At 40.2% G+C, this 16,636-nt stretch overlaps 1 protein-coding gene across 2 annotated transcripts in view; it reads left to right on the plus strand.

The window, feature by feature from the left end:
* The window catches only part of FLT1 (fms related receptor tyrosine kinase 1), a 116,633-nt gene that overhangs the window by 71,664 nt on the left and 28,333 nt on the right, over nt 1-16,636 (plus strand). For both annotated transcript variants that reach the window (XM_062567171.1, XM_062567170.1), the window contains exons 13-16: nt 908-1,195; nt 6,322-6,468; nt 8,362-8,493; nt 13,983-14,089. In XM_062567171.1, the coding sequence (XP_062423155.1) occupies nt 908-1,195; nt 6,322-6,468; nt 8,362-8,493; nt 13,983-14,089 (674 nt within the window). The remainder of the gene's footprint in view (nt 1-907; nt 1,196-6,321; nt 6,469-8,361; nt 8,494-13,982; nt 14,090-16,636) is intronic.

Below are 16,636 nucleotides of genomic sequence, written 5' to 3' on the forward strand. Positions count from 1 at the left end.
AGTCTGTGCCCTTCCCCAGGTAGAGGAGGCTGCAATAGTGCTACAGAGACCTACAAGCAGGACTTTTTATATTGTCGGCCAAATTAGTTCCGGCCTGAACAATCCTCTGTGGATGATCTTTGTTAAAACTTAAGTCATATTTAGGCTTAGCAAATGGTTGGCATAATGATCCTTGATTTTTCTCAGGTGAAAATATTGCTCACCTGTACTTGACGCCACGTAGTCTGCAAAGAGTGATCTTCATCCTTTTTGTTGCCTGCAGACAGCTGGTCACCCTGGTCAGATGGTGTTTCTGTTTTCCTCTTGAAAGACTGGCATATTTTAAATGTATGAAGAGTAATTATCTCTGTTCCAAGGGAAATCTCTGGCATATAATCACAGATTGAGTAATTTCTCAGGATTTGAAAGTGCATTAAGAAATAGTTGTCACATGTCTGAACACTCATAGATAACATGAAAACAATATAATCAAGTATGATAACCTGGAGTATCTTTTTCATGTCCACTTAAGATTCATTTTCTTTCAAGCAGTTCATGAGCTGATGCTGAGATCGCAATTTCTGTCCTTTTTCATAATGCCAGTGTGTTCTCTTTAAGTAATTCTGCTTTTGGAACCTGCCCCAATCTGTCTTAATTTGGTGGGCATAACGTTTGTATAAGCATACTACTGGCAAGAGCAACTTCAGTTTACACCAACTGATGACCAAGCCCAAGTGTCTTGTAACTCTGTGGCAAATTATAAGACAAGCTAGAGCCTAGCATACAAAATGGAAGATTAGAGATGTCAGCAGGAAAACAGCAACACTGGTTATTTCAAAGGCTTCCCGATTAAGGGAAAAAAGTAAAGCACGTTAATTCTGGCTCATTAATTTCATATAAACTAAAAAGTGTTCTTAATTTTTGACAGATGTACCGAATGGATTCCACATTAATTTGGAAAAAATGCCTATTGAAGGAGAGAATTTGATATTGTCCTGTTCAGCCAACAAATTCCTGTACAAAGACATTGCTTGGATTTTACCAAGAACAGTAAATCAAACGAAAGCAAAAAAGTCTCTCAATAAGGAGTACTCCGTCACCCTCACGCTAACCATCAAGAACGTTTCCCTGGCGCACTCGGGCACCTATACCTGCAGAGCAAGGAACATATACACGGGGAAAGAAGTGCTTCAAAAGAAAGACGTTACAATCAGAGGTGAGCACTGCAACAAAAAGGCTGTTTACTCTCGGATCCTCAGATATAAAAGCACAAGGAATGATTGTACAACACAAATCAATGTAAAACATTAAAGGACTCATTAAACAGTCACAGGTGTCTCATATCATCTTGATTTTTTATTACTGTTGCTACCTTTCAGTCCCTGAGGTGGTGCACATTCCCCCATGGGTTGGACGTAGGAGGACTAGCAAACAAAATCATAACGCGTGAGCTTCCAGTTCAGTTCAGACGGGTGTTTTCTGCTTTGACAAAGCACGTGGAAGTTGGGGTTTGGAAGATCCCCTTGCTACATACTTGCATGTTGTTATTTTTTTTCTTGCTGTCTCCTACTGAGCGATAAGGAAAACTTTGGATCAATCTTTTCTTCCACTTTGATATCGGCCTCGTCAAAAGTGTCAAAGCTGAACAAACTGATTAACTTTAAAAACTGCTGTTTTCAGTCAACAATGGACATTTAATAAGTTAACTTTAATGTGCAGGATGAGCACAATTCAGTTTGAGATTGACTGGACTATATATTTTTTATTTTAATCTGATCTTGATGGACTTTTAAATATTACCTGCTGAGCAAGTTCTAATCCTTATTTATTTGAAATTATTTTCTACACTAAAGTACATTAATCTTAAAAAGTATCTTTTAAAGGAAGTATGCAGGGAAGAAATAAAAATGTTGATATAATGCACAGACCTATCATATCATTTATAATAATGACAATTTTAAAACTGACAGACGTGAACCATGTTTCTCCAAATAAATCCAGGTAGACTTCCTGTTGCTGTGTTGGTCAATTTTTAAAGTCAGTTCTGCACTAATGTAAAAAGCTTTTGAGATAAATGTGAGTATTGTTCCTGACTTGAAGATACAGGAATTTGTAATGTTGCAATTATTTTATTAAAAAAAGACCTATTACACTAACATGACTGACAGCAGCCAGCACAGTGAAATGTTTAATACATTCCTAAAAACATAAATTCAAAATCAAAGCCATTAAAACTATCCTTTGCTTTTGGTATGTAAATAAGAATTGGCTTTCTTCTGGGGATTAAGAATCAGCCAAACTGCTAAAGGAGAATTAAGAGCAATCTAAAACTTCCTTGTGTTTCCCCCTTTTTTTCCCTTCTTCATGGTTTTACTATGAGATGTTTCTGTGTATTATAAATTCTGTATAAGGAAGAAGTTACTATTTTTAATAGATCTGATAACTTTATTTTTTTACAATACATAGCTTTTATTATTTTTGGTTACATTTATGATCGATCATTTATATAGCATTTACATAAGCCATAACAAAACAGACCTTAGCGACCAAAATAGCTACAGCAAAGGAACAAAGTGGCTGTGCTTTAAAATAGAGGGTGACAACATGACAGTTTCTTGTGCTTGGGAACTCACCAGACTATTTCCTCCTTTAGGTATCAAGACTGTGTCCCACGGCTAAACTTGCATTTCACGTGGGAATTGCTTTTGTCAAGTGTGAAAGGGTAAACAATAGCATTTCCCCATAATGCCAGTTTCATGGAGCCTAAAATGCTTAGAAAACAATTGATAACCTGGAAGTTGTCAGAGTAAAGAAAAGAATAATCATTTATATCTTGAAATGTCACCTATAGCCTGCTTGTATACAGTAGCTCTTTTGTTCATTATTAGCGTGGTGGCTTCCAGAAACAATGTGTTCTAGCAAAGGAACCTGGTGTCTCTTTTTTTTCAACATGCTTAAAAAGCAAGTGAAATAATTGGTAATTGCTTTAAAATGGAGCAAGCGTGCTCTGCAGCATTTTCAAGTTTTCAGGAGAATTACAATACAGAATCCCCCTTTTTTAACGAGGCTATTTTGTGAGAAGACATTTGATGGCAAGATGGGCGGTGAAGACAGGACGTTATGAATTTTCAATGGCCCTGAGAGCCACAGCGTGGTAACTTGTAGCAGGCAGTTGCCAGGCAATATGAATTTGGATCATAAACTGATGTGGAGATTAGACTACTCCTCTGTGAAATTGTTATGCAATGATGTATATCACATTACTGGGTGGATGTCTTGCCAGTCTGGTCTTGACGGGTGCTCAGAGGGCCATGCTGAGCAATGATGTGTTAAAATCCCCATGTGACCACCTATTTTGGGAGGCACAGAGAAACCTCACTGGAAATGTTTGAGGAAAGCAGCTTTGGTGGCCAGATAAAAGCTACTGTCACTTTTGGTGTCCTTAGATAACTAGAGAATCTCACTGATTTTTGGAGTTTCTCTACCTACTGTTGTGTAATATATTATTTAGGGAGAAAGGTGTGAATTATATTTCTTTTTTTTTAAGTGTTAAAATTAAAGCATGTATTTATATTTTTGTACTGGTTAATAAAAACAAATGAACAGATAACATATGCAACCGTAAGCATAACAAAGGACAAAAATGCATGGAATGAAATAGTATACCCCAAATTAACAAATTTGAATGTTTTCCCTCATGTTTGCTTTTGGAAAGGGAAATCCTTCTTCCTCTCCGCCCTTGGTTCACTGGGTGCTCTGAAGCCAGGGATGTTCCTCAGGGACCCGCTGCAGCTCCACCAGGCCAACCTCTGCCTACAATGAAGTTCTCCAGGTGTAACTGAGAGCAGAATTTGGTCTGGAAAGGCAGTGTCTATGGCCTTACCAGCAAGCACAGGGGCTCTGAGAGTGATGCTGGCAGTCAGTCTGGGGAGCAGCATCTCAGCTCTGCCCTTGCTGAAGGCAAGTGCAGTCCCTTGGCTTCAGGGTGAGCAGAGCTGTGATTTGCTTGAAAAATCTCCCCTTTGGCTTCACTGCAAAAATGAACCGGAAAACAGGTGGATTGCAAGAGTAATCTGCAGATTAACCAAATCTGTGGAAAATCAGCTGATTGCAGCAAAGAACTTATTGAGAGTATGTGAATGGTGACTGGATCTAAGTTTTAAGCAAGCAAGTTTTTCTTAATATGAAAAACCATCTCTAGTGTATGGCTATAAACAAATTAAAATTAATCGCAAATAACTCACAGAACGTGTGATTTGCCTTTGTTGTGTCATCTTGTCCTTCTTCTCAAAAGCCTGCGTTGTGGTGTCTAACAGAGACCACTGACAAATGTGAAATGTGGACCTCCTCTCGGTTTGTGTATATGAACGTGTGTCAATCCACGCCTGCTCGTAGACAGATTGTTTTGTGAAGAATGAGAACTGTGCAAAAATCAAGGAGAGACATAAATGACAAAAGGGCAGCCTTCCTGGCAGCAGGGAAAATATTGTTGATAATCTCATTGTGCAGATATATGATGAAGAATTTACGTCGCAGCTTCTATCATGAGCATTACTGTTTATGAGATGAGAACAGATTGTCTAGCACATTGTAAACAAATAATAGTATTGCCCATGGAAGTGGCAGACTTGCAGCACATAAAAGACCAAATTGGTCATTGAGGGTTCATAACTATTTTGGAATTAATTTCAAGAGATAAGAGCATAGTACAGATGGCCTATTTTAGAAGTGTTGAAAAGCTTTTAGTACTACAGGAGTCACACACACTGGATAAACCAATGATTGGTGCTTAGTTGTTTTGGAGAGTTTTTATTCACAGCTGGTAATAAAATAATTGTGCAAATGCAAGTGTTTGACCGACAACAAAGCCAATATTTCTGAAAGTATAGAATATAATCCTCCAAACACCAAATGTCAGAAATTCAGCTGATAATATACTTGAGTATGGTGTATTGATGTGTACTTTGGTCCAAAAGAAAATATTTTGCAAAGGACGATTTATTACACTTTATTTTGTTTCATTTTACTTTATTTTATTTTATATTTTGTAATGTGTGTCTTATGACAGTAGAAAACACTGGCAGTGTCCTTGAAAGGGAAGACTGCAAGTAATCTGTTCTTGCAGGAACAGAAAATTCAAGGGAATCTGCAGTGCATCTGCATCTGTGAGTTCATTCAGGGATGCACTGGCTTCTCCATCTGTACTTTTAAGAGACAAAAATATCAAAAGGGATCATGTAAGAAGTTGCAAATGTGACAGAAAGATGTTGTTACATAATGAACATAAGTGTGCCAGATATTTTGATTTTTGTCGGAAGAGTCTTTGGCTGGATAAGAAAGTGGTGATGGAGTGGGGAATGGCTGAAATTAACATGAGGAAGATTTGGTGCTTTGCTTCTTTCAGGGTTGACTTTAACATGATGTTTATAGAGTGTCTTTGAGAGGCTCTTCTGTTCAGTTGTGAGGCTCTTGAGCAGAAGCAGAACTGGTGCACTTCTGATATTCACTGTCACTGAATGTCATGCAAATGTGTTTTATTATGTCAGATTGTATGAATTTAAGCAGATAAAAGTGAAACAGGATTGGCGTTGTTGTGCTGTGTGCAATGCTAGGACTCACTTCCACTGCTACTGCCAGAATTTCCAGCATTTCTGGGCTGCCTGAGGGGATGGGGTACCTTTCTCACCGGCACAATTTTTTCGGGTTTTGTGTGGTTTGGACAGGCTTTGTTGACTTCAGCAAAACATGCAAAACAGAAAAGTGGAAGAATTTGTGAAGACTTCGGGAAAACGTAATACAATGCTTTTGTGCTCATGGTTTCTGGTTTTAGATTATGTGAGTTTACTGAATAGAATTTGTAACTGTACTCTTTACAGTAAAAAAATGATAGAAGTCACATACATGGATACACTGGTGTACAGAAATGTGTAGTGCTATCACTGACATAGAGATACTCTGGTCTAAGGTTGTTCTGCTAATTGTTAAAAGCTTTTATGTTACAGTCTGTTTCTCCTGATTATATAAAATTCTGAGTTCTCATTGAAACTCATTGCTTTTGGTAAACAAATGTGGTTGATAATGGAATTAAGGAAGTCTCCTAAACAATGTCATCATCGGGTGTTGAACCATTGGTCATCATAACCTGCTGTTGCTGAATAAAAGGAATACTCTGTATACATCAAATGCTCTTAAACAAATTGGAACAGTAAATAACATCTGTGAACAATGAACTTGGTAGAACACCTGCACCGATATCTAGCATCAGTAAAGTGCTGGTATGGAAGATGATTTAAAATCCACAGTTATAGGAATGTAAAATGGAGATATTGTTTTGTCTTGTAGCTCAAGAGGCACCAGCCCTACTGCGGCATCTTACAGATCAGACGGTGAATACCAGTAACTCTGCAATGTTGGAGTGCCAGGTTCATGGCATCCCAGAGCCACAGATATCCTGGTTTAAAAACCATGAAGAAATACATCAAGAATCAGGTGAGAGCTCTGTATGTTTCCCCATATTTTACAGCCTTTTAATTGTGCTTTATCTGTCTCAGGCAACCATTCTCACAGCCATTGGTATTTGCATCCTGAAGTAGAGAAGCAGTATTATCTATCTTTTACAGGTGGGCAGACAGCAGCGCAGTACACTGGGTTGCACCATCTAACTTCAGAACCTCTCTCAGGCTGGAGGTGTCACAGAGTCAGCAGGAACAATATATTTCTCAGCTTACATCTTAGAAGAGTCATCTCTAGAGATTCCTATTTCTCTCTACTATAGCGGGAGCGCAAGGATTAGATGTCTTGGCCAGTGTATAGCTAGGCAGGATAAATCCAAGCTTGAGTGACATAGGTACAAGTACCAGAAGAAGTCTGTGGTCAGGCATGTAAAATCTGCTCTAGATTCATAGGCTGACCATCTGACTAATTCCCTATCTAGAGTCTCCAGGCAAAACTGAAATGCATCCACTTGTATTAGGTGAATCTAGGTTTCATACAGCAGAAAGGAATAGCTTCTCAGGTGTTATGCTGCAGCTATAAGAAAATCTTGAGAGACATTTGCTGGTGTGTTCAGATTGTGCCTTCAAAGATCAGTTAAGGCTACTGGTCTAGATCTGATGGAACCACAATTATGGAAGTGTTCCCTGGAGATTTTTGGGCCAACAGGCAGGAAATTTTGATGGGGGAAAAGGCAAAAAATTTTCTCATGGGAATTCGTCCACATCCAAATCAGAACCACACAATGAGATAGTCTTAAAGGCTCAGCAGAAATGTTGAAGTAGGTTTGATCTGTAGGAATGTGTATCCTTAGTCTTTAATAGTAATGTTTTAGAAAACTTGCTTGCAAGATTCTATCCTGTGTTATTTGAAATTACTGTAGAATGAATAAAGGCAACTGGGAAAATCTCTGATTATTTGTTAAACTGAGTTATAAGCACGTATAGACTTGCAACGTAGACACTAAACATAATCTAGAGCTAGAGTCTGTGAAGTTTTATATTGACTACCTGGTTATAATGTTGAGTTATTCACATCATCTTCTAGAAGATAGGCTGTGTATCTAACTTGAGTGTAAATGCAACACACACAAGGTTAGGAGCCAGGAAGGTGTAAGTCAGAGCACTTCAGTTAAGTGCCTGAAATAGATGGTGGGAATACACTTCAATGTTCTGTTGAACAGATAGATGGTTCTGTTTTGGCGCCAAATGTGTAAATGTGCACTTGACTACACATTTCCTGTCAATACTGTGCCTTAAAGGCAGGCCTGAGGCCAAGTCTGCTGCCTGCCTCTGTTCCTTGCTTACTGGAGGTGTTGAAAGCTTTGACTAATTCCTATATTTTAGAATACACCTAACAGGGCATTTTTTTGGACAAGCTGGAGTCCTTCCTAGAAAGGGCCTAGGATTCTCTGTCACATGAGCAGATGAGATTTGTTATAAGTCTGAATTCAGGTTGCCTATAAGGCCAGTGTGGAGCTAGGTCTTGGCAGTGCTCCAAGACTCAGACTGCTTCTGAGACAGACCTGCCTTGATAAGTGTAGTGTTAAGTAATCAGACCACCCATGTGTTTAAAAATTGGAGACATACTGAAGAGCTCACTTGCATGGAAGTCTAAGCACAGTGCTATCACTGTGCTTAATACCAAACGCTCCCAGGATCGTTCTCTTGGGCTGAGCTTTTTCACTCACACAAGTGCTTTATAAACACTGATTTCCAAAAGTTTCCCAAAACATCCAAGTATATTTGGCTTTCCTGCAGATAACATTGGGCTATGCAGTCTGTGGCTCAGATTTCTTTTGAGAAGAACTTGAAGCAGATATTATTACACAAGTGGCTGTTTTTGTTTATATCCTGGCTCCCACTCATTGCAAAATCCTTCATTTCACAGGAATAATTTTAGGGCCCGGAAGCCGAATGCTGTTTATTGAAAGAGTAAAAGAGGAGGATGAAGGACTTTACCAGTGCATAGCCACCAACTTAAAAGGGTCTGTGGAGAGTGCAGCGTATGTCACAGTACAAGGTAAAAAATTCTATTAAATGAGAACAGAAAGCTTGCCAGAGTGATGTTCTTACTCAAGCTGGAAAGGAGGGTGTATGACTTGTGGATCATGTGGTGATCTCTGAATGCAGCAATTTGAAGGAAGTCTTAGTAAGGGAAATGTACCAGGTTGGAAAGGAAGCCTAACAGGAAATGCTAACTCAGAGTGTGTTTATACTGACCTAAAAAGAAGAATTGCTTCAACCCAACAAAGATCGGGTCAGGGGAGAAGACAAATGTAAATTTAGTATCATCAAAACAAACAAAAAACAAAATAAAGAACATAACTCCTACCCACTCATTTTCCCATTTCAGATTAATACCATCAAAATTAGAGGTTTTAGATATTTTTATTTGATTATTTTCAGTGTAAACTGACCTGCCAAATAGGATCAGAAGATTTTACTCTACTCTAGCAGTAACTATAGATACATTTTTCACGGGCACTTAATGTCAGAAGTAGGTATGATCGAGTTATTACTGCTGCCATTACTTGAGTTATTTTGCTGTTCATTTAAATGTACATCATTGTCCTCCTCACTTCTACCAAACCTGACTTAGACCTGGGGCAGTGACTTCCCTTGAGCAATTGAACATTGCACAAAAATCAGGTTTATTCTGTGACTTTTCAGTTTCGTTGAATATCCTTTTGATTCACATATTATGAGAAAGGAGAAGCAAATTGACATTTTCTGTATACGTGCCATGTGCAAATTTGACATATCCTATCCTGTTGATCTCATGTTTTAGGTAAATTTTCCTAAATACATTTAATTTCTCTTTATATAAGACATTTTGACTACTACCAGATCTCTGAGGCAGGGATTATGTCCTTGTGTATGTTCTCATAAAATTGCTAAATGTGTCTGAATACTACTCCTCAATATTTGGATACTGCCCTACAGCAGAAGACAATTACAGCTAATAAATCAATATTGATTTTCTGCCACAAGTGCTTTAGCAGTCTCAGATAATTGTTGTTGTTGATGATACAGCTCTTGCTTTGGAAGGTCAAGGATAAGAATATGCACGTGTGGGCTAGCCTAACTGGTGTAATCAAAGAGCAAAAAATAACTATCTCCTTATGAATAATACTAAGGTTTTAATGACTATTATAATTGCCAGAAGAATGACTTGTCCCTAAGTGCTTGCTATCAGATGCATCCTGATGACTGATTATTTTGGACAATGTAACTCATACTTGTATTGATTTTTTACTTCTTTATATCTTGGATATTTATTACAACCACCAACATTCTGTAGGATGGCGTAGAGGAAGTCATAGCTCTTTGTGCATGATCCAGAAAAGCGGAAATACGGTGACTGGGGAAGCTACTCCTCCAACTGCATGTCCTGCAGGGACCACAGACACTGTTCCTGCGTGATTTCTGTGGGAACTCTAAGATAAACAGGAGATAAAGTCCATCATATTAGAAGTTATAGCTTTGAGAATGGATGGGGAAAAGAGGATTTTTTTTATCCCCTATGACTGAGAAAAATTACTCTTTCTTCTATCTGCATGAAGCATGAGGGACCTTACTGGAGTTTTTTTCACTCATTCCTATGCAGCTTTCACAGAACTTGAGTGACTGTCCCTTCGAGTGAATTGCAACCTCTCAGTCCATTTTTGAGCTTGGAGATGTGGAATCAGGGTTTTAACATGAGGCTTGCCTGAGGCTTTACCACTTCTTCAGCCTTCTCAGAAATACACACCGTGTAACTGCAACTGCGCATAACAAAGCATTTCTCTGTACCAATGGTTCTCAGAGTGCAGTGCAGCAGATCAAAGAGAGCAGAGCAATGCCTTGTGCCTATGGCTGTGTTTAACAGATTGGAAGAGTAGTTTCTGAATGAGTCAGGAAGGAAACTGTCTGCTCTTTTTATTTCCTCTGAAAAAACATTCTTATACTTACAGATAAAACAATGTGTTATTTTTGTATCAGAGATGGATGAATGGATGGTGGAATCCAAGGGACGTCTTTAAATAATCATAGCCCTTGTTTGGTTTGGAAGCTGTGCTTGTAGGGCTTTCTGAGAAGGAGAGGAGCAACATTTTTGGAAATGTCAGAGCAAGCTGTCTATTTGCTCTTGGCTGAGGAACTGACAAGGCAGCAAATCTCTAAGGAATGAACAGGAACAGCAAATGGCTGCTGTAGCACCCAACAAAGGAGAGGGTGCACCATTTGAAAGGGGTGTATTGGTGAGGGAAAGAGCATATTTTACAGCTCAAACTCACTTATGTGCCTTATATTAAAGTTGATGCTTAACAACTTCATGTGATCCTTCCTGTAGAGAGAGGAAAACATATTTATTGAGCATTCATTCAACTGTTCTGACATTATGAAAAGGGTGTTTGTTTTTTATTTAGCTGTCTTTTTGTCTATCTGTCTATCTACCTTCGCATCTCAAAATGTTGTTTGTGCCTTATGGGCCACTGACTCTAAAGTTATTGGGAATGTTTCACTTAACTTTGACTGGAATTCCTTCAGTTATTGAATAAGATTCAGCCAGCATTATGTGGGTGACTATTAAAGAAGGGATCCCTCTTACTGTACATCAGGAGCTGCTTAGACTGCTGCAGCAGGGGTTGGAAGTGAGCCTAGTCCAACCTCCAGCACAAACCGGGACTATCGCCAACCCTAGATTAGATCAGCAATGGCTTTGGCCAAGTCATGAAAACCTCCAAGAATGGAAGGAGAGTCCATAGCCTCTCTGGACAACACTTGTCTCAGTGCTGCATGGTTGTGATCTTGGGATCACGCAGATAAAGCCAGGACAGATCACATTGGTATAACAGATGGTGGACACTGAGACTCTTTAGACACAGCAGAGAGTGGTGTTATAATCTCAGATGTTATTTTCTTCCTGGTCTGCACCTTATAGAGAGTTGCTCCTGGACATTTAGAGTCTGAAGTCAGTCCAAACCAGAGACCATGATAACCCAAGGCCTAAGCAGAGGAGTCAGCTGCCCAAAGTGGCACTCAAATCAGATGACAGTCTGTTCATGACTGAAGACATGGTTAGTATGGGGTATCTTCCCTGAACTCTGCTCAGCAGGACCTGCACGCTCCTGGGCTGCTACAGTGCTTGATGAGAGAGAGAGAGGCGGGGGGGAGGGAGAAGGAGGTAAAGGTAGTATCTACCGCTTCCACTCCTGTCTGGCCCTGGCTGACTGCTTCAGTCACCTTCTCCTTGCCCCTCTGCAGCACTCTGAACACATACAGCAGTGAGTGAAGGCTCTTGTGAGGAAGCCTGGAGGAGAAATAGGGCTGCTTGTTGTAGGATGGAGTGAAGCAGATGAGGCAAAGCTGCAGAGAGGGGCAAGTCTGTGTGTATTAGGGTGACTGGTGGATGAAAGCCCCATGGGAGTGAGGCAGACACCAGAAATCCTGGGCTATGATGTAGAGGGACTGTGGGCTGTATTCACAGTCACTCCAAATTTTTCTTATTCTCAGCCCTTTTCTGTGTTCCCTTTACTCTGTCATTCCTGTAGACCTCCTGACTTTCCTTCCCTACCCGTTTTACCTCTAATCAAATTACTTCCTACTCAGCTAAGAGGCATTCAGCCAGCTCTGGCTGCAATGCTTTTCACAAGATTGGGAATCTCAACCTTGGTAACCTATCCCAATTCAAGCTTGGAGAAATGCATTCTTGTTGCCTAAAACCCCACTGACATTTCAAAGACCAACCCTTCACATGTCTTCATTAACTCCCATGCGGCACACAGTAGCCATTAGGAAGTTGCTGCCTTCCACCTCGGGACACACGGTATTGTACCTCTTGGGTTTTGTGAGTCCTGTCATATGAAGCAGTGGCAACAAATGAACCTTCAGTCCCTCCAGATTTTCTTGAATAAATGTCAGAAACTATTACTTACCATCTGTGTGGATACTGTTCAGAAGCAATAGGAGAGTATACATATGCAAATGAAAGCCCGATGCCAGAGGACAAGTGAGCTGTATTAGGCTGTATCATTTTTGCCGTCACTATGTCTCATATTTAAATTAAGCCTTTAAAAAGTATTCACAGTTTGAAAACTTAACAGTTTGCATTCTGGGGAAATAAATATTTTGAACCTCCGCTTGTGGTTGCATTAATATTTTTGCTTCAACAAGTTTTATTCTCCAAGCTCCAGGTTGGACATGCCTGAGGAATCTTAAATATAGGGCATGAACACAAATCTGATTATCACTTTTAAAGAGGGAAGATATTGTGCTAGTTAAGCCACAGCTACAGGAAGCAATTCAAGCTGTGAACAAAGCTCTATAGCCTTACCTAAGACGAGGAAACACATCCCTCCTGATTACCCAGCGAGCCCACCAGTGAGACATCAATCATCCCTTTTTCATTTGTCAGGAGTAATACTGAGTTGCCTGAGGTTTGAAACTGCTGCAAGTGCAGTTGACAAAACCACTGTGAAATCATGTTCAGAATTGCTCCTCCTTGTCCTCTTCTCCTGTCTCTGGAAGATGTATCAGAGTAAGAGGCAGAGCATGAGCTTTTTGCATTCGCTACCAATTGGATGGAAGGCTCATTGCAGAAAATGAGGTATTTTGACACAATCTGCAAAACAGCCTTCTCTGAAAACATTTTATAAGTAGCAGTCTGAAGAGAATTTTACTTTGGATTTTGTTAGGATCTATCAGTGGACTCTAATAGTCTCCAGATTTCTCAATTCCATGTTTCCATACTGCTCCATTTCTTGTGGTTGTTGCTGCTGTTGTTTTTCCCTTTCTGAGTTTAATTCGCTCCCTGGTTTGGAGAGCTCTCCCAGCCTCCTAACAGTGTGATTCTGCCAGCTGGTGCTGGGGACAGGGAAGGTGGGGTGCCCATGGGAAGCCTGGCACTGCACCCCAGGTGTGTGCCCTGGGGCTTTCCATGCTCCTGGATGGACATGGGGCTTAGGACAGCCATGCTGTGCTTTGCCTGAGTTGACTTTAGCAGCCCAGTGCCAGGCCTGACTCATCCAGACCAGAGAAATGAGAGTTTGGATTCGCTGATGTCTATTCTAACAAAGGTGTATCTTGTCCTCCTGAAACTGGCCGGGGCTGAGTATTTTGGAGACCTCTACTCCTCTGCCACATATGGTTGGAATTGGCCAGATGAGTTTCACTGTCATGAGGTGAAACTACACTCACAGGCACACAGAGAAAATCAGGCTAAAAATATTCTGCAGCTGAATTTCCACCTTAAAAGAAAATGATTATCTGCCTGGCCATCCTCCACTTGGTTTGCTTCACCTCCTGCACCTCAAAGAAGGTCTGAGTTTTTACCAGAAGCTTACTGACAAATCTAGTGCCCTTCTGCCATGTTCACTACAATGGCTTTGTTGAGGAGACCATTTTTCTCCAGGCTTTGTGAGCCAGGCCAAACAGAGATTAATTGAAAAGAAGCTAGTCTTTCCAAATAAAAATAATCTGCCTCTGTTTTGCAGGTTGTTTTCTAAAAAGTTTATTGCTTGATTTTCCCAGGCACATCAGAGAGGTCAAACCTGGAGCTAATAACGCTGACCTGTACCTGTGTGACTGCAACACTCTTTTGGCTCCTGCTGACTCTCTTCATACGCAAGCTAAAGAGGGTAAGAACAGACTCCTAGCTCCTACCTCCCCTTACTGACCATTTGCTTGTATTGGAAAATTCTTCCCAGACCACTGGAATCACTGAGATTACCAAAAAAAAATCTGACTCACTTACCACTCACCTTAGTTCACTGTGCAATCAGCCAGACCACTGATGAATGGCCTGGGAAATCGTGACTCACACAGCTAAGCATGAGCAAGCGAAGAGGCAAGGTGTGGGTGGGGGAAGGCTCTGGCACTCAGGAGTGCTGGGTGCCTGACTCCCACCAAAGGCATTCTTATCCTCCTCGAACCCGTGGGAATTTGGCATCTTTATGTCTTTGAAGATCTGAATGAGCAGGAATGACAGATCTTCACAGAGCCCAGTGAGGTCTGTTTTGCACACAGTGTCTGGTATAATTACATCATTTGCAAAGCGGTATTTTACTGAAGGAGTTTTGCTGGTGCAGTCCTTAATACAGATGCACCTGTATCAGCATGAAAATGCTAACTGCCAGTGTAGCTGACCCTGCTTCTTGTTCAGGACTGACTGTGATGGTTTAAAGCTCTTTTACACTGACAAAACTATGGTTGCACGATACGCATGAACTCCTAAACTGAGAAGCTAAATCACAGCAGCTCTCAAAAGCAGAAGATAAAAATCTTCTGTAGTGTAGGAAGATCTCAAAGTAATCTACAGGGGTAGGTTTATTTGAGGAAAGGGTGGTATTGGAGCAGTGGAGTGCACTGCAGGTCATGGGGGAAGAAACAGCTGCGCAAACCCCTCTCCTACAACCCCAAATCTCAGCACTTTTGAAACCCCACTTCCCTCATCTTCAGCACCCCTTTGCTCACAGAGAGGTAACTACAGGCTTTGTAGCCTGGGGGTCAGCTCCTAGCCTTCGCAGCTCAGCATGTTCCAACTGGCTGAGCTCAGTGATGATTATAAAAGCCTACAAGACCATTTTATCTGAACTTAGAGTAAGGCCTGACTGTATTTTAAGTTCTACACAGAGAACTTCTATTGACGTATGGGAATGCAAGAACTAGACCTCTGAATCAGGGCTGTATGACAGTCGCTGTTCTTTTTGCCTTCCTACTACTACAAACTTTCCTAAGAAGAGACACAGGGGTGTTCTGGGGGGAGAGAAAAGCAAAGGTGAGCTGAAGCTGCAGGTAGCTATACAGAAACTACAAAGCAAGTGGGACCAGTTCTGACCACTCACCATCAAAGACAAAGGAATTCATAACAGGACTGCAAAAGTGTGAGCTCAACACTTGGAAAAATGTGACCTGTAGCAGATTTATTTTTATTTTTATTTTGTGGAAAACTTTGCTTTTGCTTGTTAGATTAGATAATAAAAATAATCATTCTTGCTACAGAGAAAGGAATTTTAAATACATGACACAGTGACGAGTCTTTCCAGTTGATGTTCTATGTTTAGGGACTTCTCTATGTTTCTGTTAAACTTGTACTCCTAAAGATTTATGTCTGGAATTAACTCTAAATTAAATTGTGTATACAAAAGACATTGCCACAATGGAAAAAAAAAATGTTTGTGCTCTCTGAGAAACAGAGCATTTTCTTAAAGCCCATCTGGTACACATACAGAGATAAATGATATATCTAACACTTCTTCATCTTTCAGAATGTCATTTGAAATCCCTAACTGTGCCAAAGATTTGTCATTCAGTGTAGCTGAGCAAAGATGTGTAGGAAGCTCTCTGCACCTTCCTGCTCCCCTACTGATCTTCCTAGGGTCAATCATCTCAAATATTCTTCTAAAGTGACTGGATGGAGCAGTCCAGTAGGGACATCTCTATCAAAAAATGGTCCTTTCTGGAGCACTACACACTATTCTTCTGTTAATATCTCATCTATCTATGTCCCACCTGGGGACAGCAGATGGTTTGGAGTCAGGCCTTACGCCATTTGACATTTTCCTAGTCATCACTGTAATCCTTCTTGGGACTAACACTCTGGGTACTTGGGATGGTGAAAGGCAACTGAAACAGGAGCTATTAGCTACCCTCATTTTAGTCTAGTCATATTTGTAACCAAAGTATATCATTTTCAATCAAATGCCTGGAAATACACGTATGAGGAATGTATCTACATGCTGTAGAGGAGGAGAACTGAAAATTGCAGGGCAGTTTGAGCAAGAATTAAAAATACGCAAATATATTTGTGTGTTAGTGTAAGTGCACCTGAGTTGTTTCAGAGAGTTTGGAAAAAGCAACATGAATTGGTTCAGTTCAACATATTTCACATAAATTCCAGCTAATAGCAGGAACCTAGAGCAAATACTAGACCTCTTGTATAGAAATATCTGCATTTGTGTCAAGAAAAGAGTCTAGTGGCAATCCAGATACTCTTTGAAGAAAAATATGTTTCAAAAGGGAAAAAGATGGGCTACAGAAAACTGAGATAAGATTCTTCTTCCCTTACTTCTGCCATGTGAAATGGATAATCTATTTGTTCAGTAGAAACTAATTTTCTGGAAAATTTACTTTAAATGATCTATCTGAATGTGATTATTTATTAATTCCACCAGACTCAGATAATT

Source organism: Rhea pennata, chromosome 1, assembly GCF_028389875.1.
Source record: "Rhea pennata isolate bPtePen1 chromosome 1, bPtePen1.pri, whole genome shotgun sequence".
NCBI lineage: Eukaryota > Metazoa > Chordata > Aves > Rheiformes > Rheidae > Rhea > Rhea pennata.